The following is a 20,046-nucleotide window of genomic DNA, read 5'->3' on the forward strand; positions in this document are numbered from 1 at the left end:
ACCCGACGGGCCGGGCCGGGTTCGGACAGATATTTAGAAATGATGTTTGGGTTTGGGTCGGGCTCGGTCACATCAGCGCGATAAGGCGTTGAACATTTAAAATTTTAAAAAGCTTATTATGTAGTTGCGCGCCTGTGTTAACGTGCGCTTGTTGCCCCGTGTGCGCTGATGCGCTCATCTGTTGACATTTCCGAATGCCTTCCTACAGTTGCTTAATAAAAGCGGGCTTTCCACATAAACAAACGTATGTGTCATTAGTATGAGAAAAAAAATGAGATTTTAACTGTGACGGGCTCAGACATAAATATCTTAATTGCCTTAATGCAATGGGCAAAAGACTGTGCAGGAGAATGGATCAGCCTACAACATGTCAGTGCTGCAAACCACGATTGTTAACATCACCTAAAACACCTCTTATAGACCACCAGGTCAACCGCATCTGCATTTCCCCTTCTCCGGTCGAAAAACTTCCAGGCTTGATGGGCTCAATTAATACACTTAAAATCTAAAGAGGGGAGATTTGGCTTGTTGCCGACTTCTATGAAGTTCTGAGGGTGTCATTTTTCTTAAATAATCTGTGAAAACACATCTACACGTGTGGTCTTTTGGACAAAATCAAATCACGCTCAGTTCATTTTACCAGCCCAGAAAACCTTGAGACCCCACCGTGAGAACAAAACATTTTGAAAACCAGCGACCGACGCGGATTTCACTCTTCATATCTTAATACTTAACAGAAGAGACAAAGCATGGCGGCGGCCCAGAGGTGATCAGACCCACTGATCTAAAAGAAACAGCTGAAAAAGAGAGAGAGAGAGAGAGAGAGGCCCGTCCACGGCGGCGGCACAGTCCATCTCATGTTTCCATCCTCCTCAGAAGTGAGCATGTTTGTTCCCAGCAGCTTCAGCCTGTTGATACAAACACAGGCAGTAAGTGGTTTGTGTGTGTGTGTGTGTGTGTGTGTGTGTGTGTGTGTGTGTGTGTGTGTGTGTGTGTCATTGTGCTTAATACTTTGATCTAAAGCACATCACAGTAACATGATAATATAATAGGCTTTATTATTCTGAAATGGGAATCTGAATGCAGGACTTTCTTTTACTGTGGTACTGCTACTTTTCTGAGAGATCTGAGTACTTCTTCCACCACTGTTTATTAGAATTAGTTGGCATTTTAAAAGGGTTTTCTTTCTCACACACAATTTTCAGACACATCCCGTGCAGTGTAGTGCATGCACTGTTCACCCCTCCATCATCTGTTGCTGTCTGCCTCTCCCTCCACTGTGACTTTAAGAAAGTGTGTTTGCGCAAAGTTTAGTAAAGTCGTTTACCATTTCAGTTCCTTTTCGAGCCACACCGTTACGTTATGCAACGTGAGGTTTGTAAAATAAATTGAAACCTACAATCATCATGAAGAGAAATACACTTCATATTATAGATCAACAGGCAGTTTCTAACTTCTTACCCTTCCTTCTCTTTTAGAGAAATGAAAAAAAGATCGTTGTTGTTTTTTTTCCACCTGGACCTGTACGCTCATTTCACGTCATTTCTCCTCTACTCTTCCAGCTGAGACTTGTGTCACTCAGTCAGCGCTGAATCTGAACACTGACTGCGACATCACTGGAACCAGTGTTTTGTTGTTTGTTTTTTTTAATCAGGGTGTTTGCCAGTACTTGAGGGTCAGATACTCCACTGTGGAGCCTCACAATCATCACAAGATTTAATTCAATCAGACTTCAAACGGTCTCCGTTCTGTCTGCACGATCATCTGTCCGGCAGGCTGCAGCTCATTTCCTCTGAAAAGCCTTTTAAAAACTTAATTGTGCCTCTAATTTCCCCTGGTTTCCTGATCTCCACCCTGACACACAAACACACACACACACACACACTTGCACAATTACATCAGATCAGGTGTGTGTGTGTGTGTGTGTGTGTGTGTGTGTGTACTCATGCACTCATGAGCTCATCTGTCTCCTGCTGTTTATCACACATGAGTCATCAGAAGAAGTGTAGATGCAATTAGTGGCGTTTACACCAAAAAACACAAGAAGACAACAGAAATCTGTCCTTACAATGTGTCATCTTACATTTTCTTTCACGTACTTTTACTGAACATCAGAAATTGAGAATTAAATAAGAATATCATCAATATCATGTTTCAGCCACACGTACAGTGTGTGTGTTAACACTGCGTTAACACACACAAACTGGACACAGTCTGTGGGGGTAAAAGGGCACCGAGAGTCAACTAGGTCTGGAACTCATTCCTCTATGTGTATGGCAACTTCAGGCTGAACTTAAACATTGCTTTCCTAACTTTGCAAAGCAAAATGTAACAAACAAATACATAGATATACATTTACTGAAATGTTACTATTAAAAGTAGGTATTACAATTCAAGTGTAAACCTTTTAAAAGCAGAAACACGAAACTGAAACGGACCTCATTAAATCACCGAGTCTGCCTGACTTCAGTCCATATGATCTGTACCACTATGTGGTAAACGGGGTATAATAAACATAACATAAATATAACCCCATATACTGGTGCTGATCTCAAAGCTTTTAAAAGTCTGGATGCTTACCAGTTCTTTGTAGCTGGCTGGGTTACAGGTATGCGATGCTACCCTAACGGCGGGGGGAGGTACCTCATAATGGCAAAGATAAGACATCAATCTAGGGTTTATTTTGTATTAACATCTATTCTTTACTTAAGTAAAGATTTATATAACACGTAGCCCATGTTTTTAGAGGACATGGTCGGTCGTGGCTACCCACATACCGTAGTTCACTGGGTGTGCCAATGCAACTTCCTAGCTAATGGATGCCTGAACACATCCCAGCTCTGGGATGCGTGGGTCATTCATTATCTATCACACGTTAATCCATGCAGTAAATCACGGAGTGTATATGATCAGTAGTAACCACACATAATTGTAACATGCCATCTTCTTATCTGTGATTATATTTGCTGTAGCCTATGTTAAGATTTGACCAGTTAGACACAGCATAGTTATTAAGATGTATTCACAAGGGGCATTCATGGTGTCACTGCAGCAGTACACAATAACATATTGACGCCACAAAGTATTCAAATTGATTTTAATCGGACAATATAAACGGACTGAAGGGGAGGAATACTGTACGTGGAAAAAGGGAGATACAGACCGTTGCGGGGAGATGTTAGCCATTTGGCCAGCTTTGCTTGCTTGTACTACTCCTAGCAGCTAGCCTATTAGCTTAGCCAGCAATCCATCATTGCCTTCTCTCCCCATCCAATAAAAAGATAGATTGGCTTTAACCTGTCTATTGGCACAGCCCACCGCACAAAAAGAAATAACCATTTTATTATATGAACGAACACTTAAGCACTTGGCTTGCCGTCCGTCTACAGCATAGCTCTTCCGCTGTCCGTCATGACGTTCATAATTTGCGCGAGTAGAGCATGACGTCACATGCAAACGGTCAATACTGTACTATACAGGTCACTTCCTCATAAATCAGGTTCAAATTAACTTAACTTAATGAAGATATGTGGCTAAAATCTCATTTTAATTCTCAATTCTAGATTGACAGTGGGCATTTTTTAAAGAGTAAGGAAAGAATCAATCAGTCCTCTTGTGGTTCTCTACTACTTCCAGTTGGAACAAGTTGACCGAAAATCTTTTGTTTTCCAAAAACTTAGCCATTAGCCAAAGTGATAACGGCACAGCCGCAAGCTGAGTGGTAGGAAGGAGAGCGTCTAACGACTGGACTTCCTCATCTTGTTTGTGGATTATTCACTTAGCTCACTCTTAAACCGCTGTGTACAGAAACAGAAGATGGGAAGATAGATCATATGAGGGCGAGTGGTTTCTATTCCCATTGGTGGCTGAAAATGTACAAACTAATGAATCATGGTACCATCGTGAGATGCTTTGGCTCCAAGTGGCTGAATCTACTGCCTCAACGTCAACAACAATAAAGGCTTTTTAGGGGGTTGCATTAAATAAAGAGCACCTTTCCAAAAAACAACCCAAAACCACGCACCGTCCCGTCTCAGTCACAACAAAGTGTGACATTGTGAGGCCATGGGTTTCTGCAGGGACAGCATGTGTTCTCCTCTGCAGCTGTACAAGGCCTCAGTCTCAAAAACTATTCGTTTTCTGTCAAAATTATCTTTTACTACACTCATCGTCCTCAAGCATTTCCTAAACAGCTCTCCTCTCACAAGATATCTCTGCATGAAAGCCATTTCCTAACAGGTTAGGACACCCCTGGAGTCCTAAATATTTCCAGGGTTCCCACACATTTTCAATCACATTTCAAAACTTTTCCATAATAAAACTTAACTGTATAGTATACTTAAATCCAAATGTTACTTGTTGTATGAAAACCTTTTTCAATCTCTAAATGTTTATATTTACTTCAAACTACTTAATGCACTTAATTATGAAATCATTTCTGGATGAAAAACTTATGTTATACTTAATATTTCATGGCTCTCGAATGACAGATACAAGTTGCATTGGTCATTAGAGAGCCATGAACTTTAAATATACGCTTGCTCGGAACGCGGGGAGAAAATAAAGAAATGTACATGATAGTAAACAAAATGTCACACATATTAGAGCTACGTTACGTCAACAGCTACAGAAAATAATACGTGGAAGATTATCCACGGAAAATAATATTGTAAAAATAAACTTCTTAAACAACAAAATTCTAGTACTTTTCCAAAACGTTTTCAGATTTTACTTATTCAATGACTTTTCTAGGCCTGGAAAATGAGATTTTGAAATGAAGTAAAGAAAGTTGACAAATTGCTTTTACTTCTAGACCTAAAAGACGGACTAAAAGCTGCATCCCTCTTTGAACTGACGTCCTACTGTCAGACGCTTGATAAATACAGGCCGGGCCCTGATTTGTGAACAGATCCGCAATTTGGCTCAGCTCAGATACAAGTTGTCAGCCATGTTGGCTGAGGCATCACCCTCTCAATCTGCGCACCATCTTAAATCCAGATTTGTTTGGGACATTCAAAAGGTAACTCTTGCCAGCTAACACATAAGGAGCTAACTCTTTGAGTCCTAAACATAACAGGTTTATCCCCTGGGATTGTTGCTCAAGACCTAGATACAGTTGTATACATTTCATTTATGAGAGTAAAACAAAGTAGCTTTGATTGATGATTTTAAAATTTGGTTTGTTTGGTCGGACAGTTTAGCTGGAGACATCTGGTTCCCAAGATGCCATGGATGTACAGAGAACAAAAAAAACAGGCTCACATTTCACTTTGATACCTCTTTTCTCGCTCTTCAGTAGCAACGAGTATGTCATTTGATTCACAAACTCTCATTAACACTAGGAAAACTGAAGGAGAGGGAATGAGAGGAGGTAAGGGTTGGTCATGCAGGCAGCACGCCATGTGGCGTTAAGCATTGTCATCACAGCCACAAAAGGATGAAAAACAAAAAAGAGAAGAGAACAAGAGGAGGAAGGATAGGGGCAGTATACACCACACACGGAGTACATACAACAAAGACCATCAGAGGACGTGGAGTTAGTACTTTCATTGCATAACAGGAGGAGCAGGAAGACAGCCAGGTCCTAAAAAACAGGCTTTGTGGAAGTGTCTAAATATATCTTTGGATGTGTCATGCCACCAAACCGCTCCCACCATTATTTATTTAGACGTGAAAAAAAAGCAATGCCGAGTGAGCAGGAGAACCACAACAAAGAAAACAAAAAAAGAGGACACATTCACAAAAATAAGAAAACAGAGTGAGGAGTGAGAGGATGTGAGAAGTACGCAGGGGGTTTCTAACAGTAAGCCACAGTCTCAAAGTCACTAATAATGGTACCTGAGGATGTCTGCTCTGAGGACTCCACTGTCTCTGCTGTCGGAGCAGCGTCGGTTGTGGCGGGCGCCGAGTCGTCATCTTTCCCTCCTGCTGGTTCAGAGGAGCTCTGGTCAGCCTCCAGGACGGCTGGAGACGGAGGAGGGGTGTCCAATTTGTCTTCTGTCAGAGAGAAAGTAGTGTCTACATTACAGTGTCTCATCTATTCGATTGATTTCTTACATGTTTTTTTTTTTTACCATCCAAGAACACTTGATCCACCACGCCGAAATATCTCAACAGCTATTGGATGGACTGCCTTTTAGATTGCCTTGAAGTTTTGTTCATGGATTCATGGTGCCCAGAGGATGTATCCTACTGACTCTGATGATCCCCTGACTTTTTATCTAGTGCCAACATGAAGCTCTGAGTGAAATATCTGGACAACTAAAGGATGCATTGTCTTAATATTTGGTACAAACATTCATGTCCCCCCCTCAAGATAAACTATAATAACTTAAGATTATTATTATTATTATTAGATTATTTTTTGGGCATTTCCGGCCTTTATTTTTGACAGGACAGCTGAAGACGTGAAAGGGGAGAGAGGGGGAATGACATGCAGCAAAGGGCCACAGGGAGGAGTCGAACCTGGGCCTGCTGCGTCGAGGAGTAAACCTCTATATATGGGCGCCCGCTCTACCAACCGAGCTATCCGGGCACCCTGTGGTCCCTTACCTTTTCCTCTAGTGCTATTATCTGGTCAATTTCTTTTAAATTTGTCCAATATTTTGGTTTATGACCAAATACCTGCTAAATTATTGGCACTCCCATCAGCCTCAGGACAGAGCAGGTGTGGCTTCTTACAGCTTTTTCTCTGAAAACAATGATGTGAGAGTGAGCCAAAACAGTAAAGTTATGGACTGGACAGTAAACAGAAACTTTAAAGCTCTGTAGCGCTGAGGGGAGCTGTGGTCCAGGTGATAATTCTCTGTAGGTTCATCACTACCAGAGACACCTTTCACATTGACATATTATTATTTGATACATTGTCATTATAAAAATGATACAGATGATACTTTAATGTTCGATGCATTTAGTTCAGAGCACCACTCTGCCAAAGTGCAGCCTCACAGAGCCGCTAAAATTGCTTTAGACTCATAGTGATCTGAGCGCACGGCGCAGGTGCGTTTAGGGCATGTCCAAATCCTCTTTTGCTAGTTTGACGGCGGAAAAAAGGGTCCGTGCGCCGGGTGCATGGTTCAAAAGGGTTGTACTTAGTGTCTTCATTAATTCATGGGTGTGTTTTGGGCGTAAGATGCTATAAACCAATCAGAGATCATCTTCCATTCCCTTTAAAAGCCAGGTACGTTTGGACCTTGGCGCATTGCTATTATGATGGTGGATTTGCACCGTAATATTTTTATTTGTAATCTTTTGCATGTTTGTGTGCCGCTGCGCATCCCTGTGCTGTGCACGAGCCTAGGCACATTTTACTAATGTGCTGTTAAAATAACAATGAAATGCTGCGCTATTGACTTTAGACCAGGTTTTTGTTGGTCAATGGCGTGATCACTTCCCGCTGCCTCAAGATAGCAATACGCCAAGAATGCACCTGAACACACCTCCCTGTAAGACCATGGGCAAAAAGATGGGTGCAGGTGCATTTGCTATTTAAATGACGTGGGCGCTGCGCCGGGTGCAAGATAGGGCCCTTTGTCGGGTTTAGTTGTTTTTTTTTTTTAGGTCTGTATTACCTTGTGATGGGGCAGCAGGTGTATCCTGGTCCTTCAACACAGCAACCTCACAGGGGGCGGGGTCAGAAACCTCACAGGGGGAGGGGTCAGAAACCTCACAGGGGGCAGGGTCAGAAACCTTACAGGGGGCGGGGTCAGAAACCTCACAGGGGGCAGGGTCAGATGGCGGTGCGGTGGCGGAGTCTGTGGGGACGGACTCTGGTTCTGACACTATCACAGTCTGCTGGGCTTTAGTCTTTTCTGAAGGAGAGGAAATATCTATGGCTGAGCATGGGAAGACCGAGAGGGAGGGGTGGAGTGGAGATTGGGAGAGGAAAGGGTAAATAAAGTAGAGGGGAGAAGGTGAGGAGGCAGGGATGGAGAGCGTAAGAGGAAAAGAGAAAGTAGAGATGAGATAAGGTGAAACGCAAAGAAAGTCGAGCACAGAACAAACAGAAAGAGACAACTGGGCCATATCCTACCTGTGTCCTCTTCTTTCTGTGGCTCGGCGAGTTCACCGGAGCCGGCAGCTTGGCTCTCGGTCTCCTCCTCCAGCTCCTGCTCCTTCTTCTGGGGGGGGCTGGCCTCAACACTGGGGGGTTTCAGTGGGCTCTCGCCTTCCATGCTGCTCCGGGGCGACAGCATCTCCATCTCCTCCCCCCAGTCTGACACAGGCTGATGGCCGTCCAGCGGGTAGAAAGGGCTGAGGGGCTTGCCTCCCTCTGGGGACTCCTGAACTGCTGACGGTGGGGGGATGTGGATCTTGGGCCTGGGAGGCCGCTGCTCTTTGGGGCTTCCTGCCGACGTCCGTCGGGAACGAGGCGTGGGAGATGTATGGGAGTTGTCTTTGCTCTTGGTTGGTTTCTCTTTCCCGGTGTCTTTCTTCTCATCGCCCCTGGAGTCGTGTTCCGAGTCGCTCCCCTCGTCATCTTCTCCGTCACTGGCGTCCTCCCATTCTTCGTCGTCATCTTCTCCGTCTCCGTGCTTGGACTCCACCTGTGCAAAAAAACAAGGAAGAGGGGATTACTGGGAAAGTAATTGAAAAGAGTTTGCAATCGACAACATTTACTCTCCTCTGTTGAGCTTTTAGGTTTGGTCTCCACCAACTCCTGAGGAAAACATCTGGCTCTGTAGCTGCTAGATGCTCCAGTATTGGAGTTGCTAGTTGCTAACTGCCATCTGCCACAGGTAGAGTACAGTGGGTTTTTGGAACGTTGTGCTCTAAATACTATAACACCTCATTGAGTTGAGGGGAATTGCAGAGTCAGGTGATAACTCTGCAGGTTCATCACTACGAGCGACTTGTTTCACATAAAAATTGATTATAGCGGTTTTAAATGCGTCCATTATCTGCCCTAAAGCATTATTTAATGAAATGTTGGTTTCTTTGAGTAAGTGATGTGTGTACATGCAGTCTATGCGCCCTAGGTGATTAAAGTGCTTGCTGAGAGTTCCACTTTTTCAGGATCTCTCTTTCTTTTAAATAAAAAAACGTATATCAAACATGTCCAGTTTAGATGCCTGCCTGGGTTTGATTGCAGCTGCCACCACCTCCTGTAAGCTAACGGTGAGGTTGTTTGCATTTTTAATGAAGAAGCCCCTCTACCTTCTGTGCTGTGGGAGGTTTGGATTTTCCTTCCTTGTCCTCCTTTTTGGTCTTCTCCTCTCTCTTTGTATTGTCCTCCTCTTCTTTTTCTCCTTCCCAGCGGTTGTCATGCATGCTGTCAAAGGCACCCAGACATGTCAGAGGTTCAACGCACATCAATGTTAGAAGCAGCACACACAAATAACGCTCAACAAAAGAGCATACGAGTCTCCCCACATACACACAAACCAAAGCATTTTACAGAGTAAACAAATCAAGGAAGAACAAACATGTATGAAACACCCAGAATTGTCCCGAACACAGCCGAATGAAAAGAGAATATACAGGCAGACGGCAGGATCTCTGCAGACACAGACATTTACTTTGATACTTAAGTACCAAAAGTAAAAGTACTCACTTTGCAGAATGACCCGTTTTAGAATAATGATTAAAATTATTGCTGCATGAATGTGTTCATCTCTTTAATGCATTATTAAAGGAACATGGTGACTTATTGGGACTTTAGCTTATTGACCGTATCCCCCAGAGTTAGACAAATCCATACATACCCTTCTCATCTCCGTGCATGTTTTAACTCTGTCTGACGCCCCACCGCTAGCCTGGCTTAGCACAGATCCTGGAGGTAACCGGCTCCATCTAGCCTACTGCTCCCAATAAGTGACAAAATAACGCCAACATTTTCCTATTTACATGTTGTGATTTGTATAGTCACAGCGTGTACAAATAACAAGGTCACATGAGACACAGCCATCTTCTAACCGTATATAAACTGGGAACTATATTCTCAGAAGGCGAAGCACTGCTACTTCTGCTACTTGGGCGGAGTGATTTGCTCGCAGCACCTGAGACGCCCCGTGGTGAGGAGCAGAGAGTTCGCCTGGAGTACGTTCAGTTGCTGCGAGCAAATCACTCTGGGGTATACGGTGAATAAGCTAAAGTCCCAATAAGTCGGCGTGTTCCTTTAATGCCAGTAGTGTCTTCTATCGAGTTGGCTGTCCAAAGAAACACCGTCAACATCCTATCAGTTCTACAGTAGACTTGTTTGAGCATGATCTGACAATCTATGGATAATTTTTGCTAGAGGAAAGACTGTGATGTCTGTGTGGATTTACCTGTAGCTCGGTTTCTGTCCTCGGTCCCTACCTCTGCCCCGCTCGCCTCTTTGCCCTGGGGTCCTGCCCTGGGACAGGAAGTCGCCAATGGTCGGAGCTTTAGGAGGCCGCTTACTGTCGTCTGGAAGAAAAATTCAAAAGGTGAGTATAAATCAAGGTAGTTGTGATACTTGATCTAAAACGGTAGGCTGAATCAGAGAGGAGAGGGAGTGAAAGGTGAGAAAAGAAATGGTGGATGCGTGTGGTCAAATACTCTACAGCAAGCACCCATTGGCCCTTTTTGAAGCATAGTGTGTCAGCAGAATTAACCTTACCTTCGGTAAACATACAGCGTCATGGCATCTACATAAAACCAAACTTAAGATCTAATTTAAGATTAGAAAAAGAACTGTGATTAAGTCCAAGAAAAAAATAAAAATAAAAAATACTATTTGTGCACAAAATGTCTTCCATACTAATCATGTTCTGTGTTAGGAGTGGCATTCTCTAATAATTCATTTTTTATGATAAGATGGAAATTTATCCCGAGAGAAATTGTTGTGCAGCGGCTGCAGTACAAAGTAGGAAAGAGTGCAAATATATAAATAAAAACAAAATATAAACAATAAAGAGTATCAATAAATAGCGCAAAAATCAAATGAACATGCGAGACACGTAAACAAAAACCAAAACAGTCCATTTCTGCTGCTGGGGTCGGAGAGTCGATGTCTTATGTAACATCAGAGTCAACACTTGTGTGACAGCAGATGTCAACCTGCTGCAGAGTCCATCTGAACTCTGGGACGAGGTCAAACGTCTGTGTTTGTTTGTTAGCTAGTGGGTGATGGATGGCTCCGAGTGGGAGGGAAGGAGAGATCAAACTGACTTTAAAGGAGCGCTTTAGACTGGCTTCCATGATACTGCGTGTGAAATAGAGAAAATACATCTTTTAAAACAGATAGTTCCAGCTCTGGATTGTGATTGGCTCAGCTACGTTCGGAGCCGTTGTAAAATACTTTAGAAAACTAACCTGCGACTGCATGACATCAGTAGCAGAAGAATGCTTATTTATTATCCATACATTTATGCATTTTCTGTTGCTGTGTGTTTATGTTATGAAAACATTGCCAGGTAACCGTTTTAAAAAAATAAGCCCCAATGTTTACGGAGATTTTAGAACAGCTAAGACACTTTAAACTACAGCCTTTTGGGACTTTTTTAAACTTTATTCTAATGCCCTTTTAGGACAAACATTACGGCTACAAAAATACTGAAACAGAGCAAATGTGCTGCGTTCAAGTGAAGGGGTGAAGCATACTAGAGGTTGTAATATCAACATGAAGAGTCCAGTGTACAACATAATTAGGGTTCGAGTGAAATAGTCACTTTGGTCGCTTTTCAGACGTGGTGAATCATTTTGTTTTACATAAATATAATACATCTGGGATGACAAAACAACAGACCCCAAAAACATTTTAAAAACATCGGGTATGTAATGGTTAATTTACCAGTTAAGTAGCTGTGAGTACCACATTAGTGGGTTGTATGTTGTTGGAACAAACCCTCTTAAAGTAATATTTTTTTTATTTCAGTCGCAAAAGGAAAGATCGATCCATCTGGAAGGGATGTGACAGAGAGAGGAAATGATTACGAGAGGAAGGTAAAGTAAATAGAAATGAGTCAAAGATAGAGAAATAGAACAGATGAGCAGCTGATGGAGGGAAAGAAAAGTACAGAAAGAGAAAGATGGAAAGAAAACCACAGGAGGTGTGAAGGAATGAAAATGGTCACAGTTAAGGAAAGATGTGAGAGGAGGAGGAGGGAGGAAGCAAAGAGAGGTCAGAGAGGAGATGCAGAGAGAGGGAGGGAGGGAGGGAGGGAGGAGGATAAGAGCTCAAAGGGAGGAGAAAGGAGGGGAGGATGTGATAAAAAAGGTCAGGAAGAGAAAGATACAAGTACAAAAGAAATGAAGGGCTCAGTGAGGAGAAAAGAAAAAAAACTGAGAGGATGAAGAGATTTACCGGAGCAGCTCGGGGCTGTGAAGAGGACTCTCAAGTCATTCCAGAAACAGTGAATAAAAAAAGAAACGCACGCACATCACACAGCCAAAGCGAGTGCAGGCTTTAATGTGGGGCAGGTACAATGTTATGATCTGTTATATACTCAGAAAAAAAGAACACAAAGAAATGAAAGTAACCAGGACTGAACAGCCGTTAGAAACATTTATCAGCTTTTTTTTTTAACCTCCTCACAGTACAGATCAGCCTGAAAGATCTGACTGGTGATTGCTTTTGACTGAGGATTCGACTTTCTGGCCACAGAAAAGGCAAACGTCACTCATGCTTCATGTCCACAGGGGACGGGAGGGATTGTGCTGCTTGATGGGTGTGCCTGTATCCAGACACAGCAGCTGTGAATTTCTCTTTCATGACTAATGATCGACAAAGACAACATACGTGCTACACCCTCCTACAACCGGCGAAACACTTTGCTGCACCTCATTGGACGAACGCTTTCACCCGCGGGCTGTCTGCTCCTGGATTTCAAACCGGTCCAACACGGCGGCTCGCTTGGAAACTTTCTTTTATCAATACAAAAATAGTTCCCCAAAATGGGTTTCTTAAAAACCATTTGAGGAAAGATATAAGCTATGCAGTTGCTAAAGAATCCTAGACAGCAACTTTATGCAAATGAGGAGAGGCCAACGCGACGCCCCCGTCTCTTGAAACTCGCTGCAGCGCTACCAGAGCATTGCACAGCTGCTTACAAAGAAATGAATGGGAAGTGTGGAAGTGACGGCCCCTGTGGACAAGAACTATTTAAAAACACAAACTATGTTTACATGTGTACTAATATTCTACTATTATTCCAAATATGGCAATATTCTGAATTTGATACGATTCATGTAAACATTTTTTTTGTTTTAGAGGCATTCTTTGGACATGTGTACAGCGCATTCGGAACATGCGTCTCAATCAGGGTTTTTAACCGCAGTTTGCGACTTAACCTCTTGCCGGTTTACGGTCAGCTCTGTGCATTGTACACAAACCAACTAGCTAACTAGTTTGCAGGGCTGCGGTAGAGATGCAAAAGAAAAAGAAAAGCCCACACTTCTGGTCAGAAGGAGAAACACACATACTTTTAAACATTATCAAAGACTTATATAGATATCAACAGGACCTGTGCAAAGATCGCAACGCCAACCTTTTCAAGAAGTTGTTGAAGAATGAAAGAGGGACGCTGTGTTCCAACAGTCGAAGAAATCCGCCAACGGTGGAAAAATTTAAAAAAATAAAAAAATCCAATTTTGACAGCTGCATGTAAACAAGAATATTAGTAGAATATTAGTTTTCATTAGCCATGTAAACAGCTTAGTAGGAATATTGACTTTTCCAAATGAGGGCAAAGACCGGAATATTTTGTTCATGTAAACGTAAATCACACATCCTGAGGTTAGTGTTTGTGCAGTCAGAAGTTTTTTCAGGCGTTCACAGCCTCAAGGAAAAATTAGCAAATCTTTACAGATGGTCGCCCAGTTCCAAAGCAAAACCCTGAGAAGGACTGGACTGTGTTTGAGGTCAAAACTCCACTTTCAAGATCAGTACGGCCGGGTATTTGAAGGTTTCAGGGAGCTATATTTAAGACTTTGTACGAGCTTTAATGATTAAACAGCCCTATTAGAAAACAAAACAAAAAAAACATAAAATGGGAATAATATTAAGCAAATGAAAGAAGAAAAAAAGGAATTACTGTACATTAAATTAAATTAAAACAATTTCAGTTTTAAGTCACATATACACAAACTACAATTAAATAATATTTTTTTATTTAATTAGTTAATGAAAATTATAACTTTTTTTTCCAGGAGGTCAAGTTAGGTTTGGGAGTTTGGTTTTGGGTGCAGTTGTCGTGCTTCAGACAGACACACAAATGGAACAAAATAAAAAAACACACACACACACACACACACACACACACACACACACACACACACAATGTAATCTCAGTCCCATGCTGTGGTCTAACCTGAGGCCCTGCCCCGAGGCTCTGTACGAGAGTTACGCCCCCGGGCTGCAGAGAGGATACACACAAACACATTACAGTACGTCCAACACACCCACCTTGTCCACGAGATAAATCAAAAGACATCATAACCATGTAAACATCATTAATCTTGCTACTGAGCCAAAGCGTATTATCACTACAGAGGTAAACGCATGTGAGACACCGAGATGAGAGCTGTATCGTGGGGTAAAGGCTGCTAAAAATTTAAGTCTCATATAATACACATGTTGATATCATAATTCATTTATATACTGTAACTGTATTCCAGCGTTTGAAGAATTTTAATTGACATAAAATGGTCTTCACTTTCATGAAACTACAGTTTAAAGAACACTTGAAATGTACATATCTTTAAATAAAAAGGCACTCTAAACTAGGGCTGGGTAAAAAAACACAATCTTCATTTGAAAGATCGTATATCGATTGATGAAATCCGGAGATCGACGCAAGAGACGCGCGGGACCGCTGGCGATCTCAGCAGACATTGCTGTCCTTCAGAGGCTTTAACGTTTTAAATTTAGAGTGAAGATAGGTATTATTTGAAACAACGTCCTAAGGCATCTATTGGTACCAACCGTGTCATGCTACTATAGCTTGTTGGGAAGGGGGCTAAATAATGCTCCAAAGATACGCTAAGTTTTGTTGAGGTAAAAACTGGAATGGCCATTTTCAAAAGTGTCCCTAGGCCTCTGAACCTCTGAAATATATCTGAATGATGGATCAGAAATGATGAAGAAGATGATGATGATGATGGACGTTTTTTCTCCTCCAGTACAAATGTGTTAATTCTGCCTATTCTAAAATGGTGTATGTGAATATATTTCTGCATAATGTGGTTCCTAAACAGTCTTGGAGTTGCATAGATTTGGTATGACTGGAAAGCTGGAACTCCTGTAGATTCAATGAGCCCCTTTTTATTCATGTGTGATGATGTTAATCCACAAAGTGGCCATTTCAATGTGGTGAATCTATTTTTTGAAACTTGACCTCACTGTATAAAATAAACCTGTTGTGACCTCGAGGATAATCACATCCTCATGAAACTTTGAGAATATCTTTCATATCCAAGCAAAAATTGGTTTTGTAACTGAAATATGCCTTATCAAATCGATATTGAATCGAAAATCTAATCCGGGAATCAGTGGTGATGCCTAAAGGCCCAGACACACCGACCAGACGGTCGACCCTCAGCAGAAAAGGCAGTTGGACTGATCAGTCTCCCCGAGTTGGTCAAAAAAAGTGCCTCGGAACACACCAAAGCGACGAGACGTAATACGTCTCCATAACAGCAGGTGGCGCTAATCTGCGTTGTCTCCTAAAAATGAAAACCGGCAGCTGATTGGACGAACGCGTCACGGGGTCTGGTTTCTCCGGAAATTCAAAGACAGACTGTCACGGCGGCTTGTTCAGAATACGATCTCATATTGTACTAAAATAGTTCACCGAAACGTGTTTCTGAAAACATTTTAAGCGAGACATAGGCCGTGCAGTTGCTGAATCTGTCTTCATTTCAGATCGACAAAGGTCAGTTTGAAAGATTTTCGTCAGATTTTGAGAGACTCTAGTCACGCTCATCCCGCTCCCCGTTTCCGTGTTAGCACTCTACCAATCAGATGGGTCATTTCAGTCCGACTGCCGGCAGTGCCCGCCCCGCCGATTATACATGTCAAATCGGCCAAAATGAACAGACGGACGGACGGACGACCGCACGGAACACACCGAACAGACTCGAGTCACTGACCTCGCCAGACTGTCTGACGGACGATTATCGGCTCGGTGTGTCTGGACCTTAACCCTACTCTAAACACGAAATGTTATTTCTGCACCTGATCAAGTGGAAGTCAGAACTATGATTGAATATTTTATGATTGTGTAGCCCTGGAAATATGATTGAATTAAGAGAAAAGGTCTTTGTTATTTTTTAACATTTTATTCAGTCAACATTGAGTAATTTTCTCGGGCCACTACAGCAAAACGTCCCCAAAGAAACGCCTTAGTTTTTCATTTTTTAATTATCTTTTATATTTTAATCATCCCAGACTGACGTATTGTTTCATTAAAATATCTAGTTGTACTTGTTTAAATTTACATTACAAGCACCAAGCAAACAGTAGAAGGGAAGAGCAGCAGTAAAGATGCAAAACCACTCAAAGGGACTTTGACTTGTGTCCTGGGATTACCACAGTCCCACAGTAAATTATTTTATCATCCGGATGACTGACTGAAATTAACAACACGCATGAACAGAACAAAGCCATAATAAAGCTGCTTACACTGTAAAGAGACTACATGTGTTTAACTGGCTATCAGGGTTAAATGTCAATTCACACAAAGACAGGGCTCTAAAATTAAACTTCTTAGTTTTAAAAACTTTTGTAATTGTCATTTACAAAGTAAAAACACAGATTGTTTTCGCAAACTTCATGCTAATACTGCTTGTGTTTTACATCCATAAACTGCAGAACAGTTTAAAAAAGTTTAAGAGTAGTAGAGTAGTAGTTAACAGAGCAGTTTCAGAGTAAAATTAAAGCACTTTTAAGGTACCTCAACCAAAAAAATCTTCAGGCTCTCAAAAATATAAATGCAAATGCGAAAGATTACATTTACAGAAATTCTTTGATAGCAATCAATCAATGCATATTGTCACTTTGTTTATTTTACCAGCTGCTCATATGAACTTTCTGTTTTTATCATGATTATTTAATGCTGGGTTAGGGTTAGTCTCGTGTGAGAGGCCAGGAGATAACGAACAAATGACGACGGGATCGTTTCATCGTTTTAAATATTAAAATATTTTTGGTTTACATGAGTGATTGTGTTGATGAAACACCTGATTATGTCTGTTTATACGTATATTCAAGCACATTCCTAACTGAGAAAGCTCTAATAGATATATATACACTACCGGTCAAAAGTTTGGGGTCACGTAGAAATTTCCATTCCACTCCATTACAGACAGAATACCAGCTGAGATCAGTTGCATTGTTTTTTTTAACCAGGACAGCAGTTTTCAGATTACATTATGTGCTTACATAATTGCAAAACGGTTCTCCAATGTTTTCTCAGTTAGCCTTTTAAAATGATATCAGATTAGTAAACAGTATAATGGATTTGGAGCATTGGATGGATGGTTGCTGATAATGGGCAATGTAGATTTGCATTAAAGATCAGCCACTTCTTTCTGCAACAGTCAAGAACCCTTTTATAATAATGTAAGCACATAATGTAATCTGGAAACTGGTGCCCTGATTAAAAAAACAATGCAACTGATCTCAGCTGGTATTCTGTCTGTAATGGAGTGGAATGGAAATTTCTAAGTGACCCCAATCCTTTGACCGGTAGTGTATATTTGTATTTATTTATTGTGGCTGGTTTATAATGGTCATGGCTGTTTATCCACTTGTTGTTTTCAATGAAAGAGACTCAGTTGGCACCCATAAAGGCAAGCTGGGGTCCTTCTGAAAGCTCCGCAACTTAAAAAGGTTGATTTGGACTCCGGGGAAATACGGCGATCATTTACATAACGAGCTTAATCAACTCTCATATACATAACGGCCCTAATTAGCTGGGTGTTGTGTCCTGTGATGTGTTTTTACGATGTGCGTCTATGTGACGACGTGTTGAAGCGACATCGTGTCAGACGAGCAGAAACATGGGATGGAGGTCGCCAGCTGTTGTGTAACCACAGCAACAGGACGTGTGTGTGTGTAAAATGTGTGTGTGTGGACGGACTTACCTCTCCTGCTGCCTTGCTCGGGTGTGATGCCCTCTGAGGCCGCATATGGGTCCTCCTTGAACCTGTGAAAAAAGCCGCAGGGTTAGAAAGAAAGACACACACACACACACACACACACACACACACACACACACACACACACACACACACACACACACACACACACACACACACACACACACACACACACAGTCACGCCTGTCAGTTGGAATAAAGAGGACGACAAACACTGTTTACTTAAGTACAAGTACTAATACAACACAAATTATTATTTTCATTATGAATTAATCTGCTGATTGTTTTCCCATTAATCAGTTGTTTGGGTTGTAAAAATTTGTGAGAAATGTTCATCACAATTACCCATAACCCAAAGCAACACCTTCACAATGTTATTTTGTCCAACCGACAGTCCAAACCTCAACATTATAACTAATACATTACAATTATTAACATTAATATAAATGAAAAGACGCAAATGTTCATGTTTGTAAAGCTGAAACCATGGAATGTTTTTACATAAAATCTATCAATCGTTTAGCTGTAAAACTCGCCCGAGTCATCATCAGCACAAATGTTTGATGAGCCCCTACGATCGTCAGAACAGTAATCATGATAATCGATGAATCGTTTTACAGAGACAAGGCACAAGAAATATTTCAAATGTGGTGATTCACTGCTATTCTTTGTCATCTGATTGTAAACTAAATATTTGGGGGTTTTGGACTATTGATCAAATAAAACAGCAATTTGAATAAATCATCTTGTGCTTCGGGAAATTATAGCAGACACCTTTCCTTTTTTTTAATAGAAAAAAAGATAAAAGCTCTAGATAAAAAAAAAAATCTGGTTTTTAAAAACGCAGGCACTCAATGGCATGAAGGACACCGAAAAATCATTAAACAGCAGTTGCTCTGCATTGCAACGAGTTTCAGGCTTCTGCTTGACGCTCCTCCTCAGGCAGAAATCTATCACAGAAATAAATTCAAATTGAAGATGAAATGTTTTCTTCCTCACATGTTCTCCGTCTTCTGTGCGTCCCACTCTCGTCTCCACTGGCCTGTGGCGTTACGATGGCGTGCTAGTCTCTCCTCGTCAATCTGCTCGCGCTCCTTCTTCCAGCGCAGGTACTCTGCTCTCTCCCGGCCGGTCATTGACATGGTCATGTCCATAGAGCCTTTCTGTCCGGGCCTTCGACTCTACAGAGACAGGAGAAGTTAGAAAAATTAGCAATGCTAGAGGAGGAAGCATAAGAATGGTTTGGCTGTTAAACGCTTTTCTGGCATAGGACCTTTTTAAAGAATGGCACTACTCACAGTCCACTCTTTTTCCAGTTCAGCTCCTGTCTTCACGTTATCAAAGTCCAGTCCTCCCCAGTTTCGTACATGTCTCCTGCTGCCCTCCTTGCGGTCTATGTCTGGCGCTGGGCCTGAACGTCTCGGGTCGTCCAGGAAGTTTCGGATCGGCTTGTCTCCATCCGGCTAAGGAGAGGAAATCTAAATGTGAAGCTCTGTCATGATTAAATAGCTTCCCTCCATGTTCATTTTGAACACAGCTTGCTATGATCAAAATGTTGAAGTAAAGCCTACTTAGTTTCTCCCCAAAACACAATATCATTACTAAGAATTTGTACATTTATTATGAAAAAAACAGACCACAGAAGGTCAGCAGATATTAAATCTGGGATGACTTAATAAAAAAAAAGGGGATCCAGTATATGACAGTTTAAAGTTTATTTTTAAAGCTGATTAACAGGCCGACAAATGAAATTCTAAGGAGGCAGATGCTAGGCAGGAATCTCTGGATGGTTTTGAAAGAAATCCAAACCACCAAAAAATGTGCTAAAACACTATAAAAATCATTTTTAAAAACAGGGAATCTCATACCCGCTGTCCTCTCTCATACTCTGCTATTTTCTCCATTTCTTCATTCATCTTCTCAATGTTCTGTCGTCTTTTCTCCTCCCATTCCTGCCCAAAAATAACACCATAAGCTGCATCA

The 20,046-nt window shown here is 41.7% G+C and overlaps 1 protein-coding gene across 6 annotated transcripts in view; it reads right to left on the bottom strand.

Moving 5' to 3' along the window:
* Window positions 1-226: 226 nt before the first annotated feature.
* The window catches only part of ccdc9 (coiled-coil domain containing 9), a 40,283-nt gene continuing 20,463 nt past the window's right edge, over window positions 227-20,046 (bottom strand). The window contains exons 6-17 of one of the 6 annotated variants that reach the window (XM_036001008.1): window positions 19,932-20,015; window positions 19,362-19,526; window positions 19,063-19,244; window positions 18,049-18,110; window positions 14,274-14,318; window positions 10,269-10,389; window positions 9,157-9,271; window positions 8,033-8,546; window positions 7,714-7,835; window positions 7,572-7,665; window positions 5,839-5,997; window positions 228-908 (exon numbers count right to left, since the gene is read on the bottom strand). In XM_036001008.1, coding sequence (XP_035856901.1) covers window positions 904-908; window positions 5,839-5,997; window positions 7,572-7,665; window positions 7,714-7,835; window positions 8,033-8,546; window positions 9,157-9,271; window positions 10,269-10,389; window positions 14,274-14,318; window positions 18,049-18,110; window positions 19,063-19,244; window positions 19,362-19,526; window positions 19,932-20,015 — 1,668 coding nt within the window. In that variant the 3' untranslated portion in view covers window positions 228-903. Of the gene's footprint in view, window positions 909-5,838; window positions 5,998-7,571; window positions 7,836-8,032; window positions 8,547-9,156; window positions 9,272-10,268; window positions 10,390-14,273; window positions 14,319-18,048; window positions 18,111-19,062; window positions 19,245-19,361; window positions 19,527-19,931; window positions 20,016-20,046 lie in introns of all 6 variants that reach the window. The other 5 variants (XM_036001009.1, XM_036001011.1, XM_036001006.1 and 2 more) reach the window with 5 other exon arrangements.

Source organism: Sander lucioperca, chromosome 5, assembly GCF_008315115.2.
Source record: "Sander lucioperca isolate FBNREF2018 chromosome 5, SLUC_FBN_1.2, whole genome shotgun sequence".
Classification (NCBI taxonomy): domain Eukaryota; kingdom Metazoa; phylum Chordata; class Actinopteri; order Perciformes; family Percidae; genus Sander; species Sander lucioperca.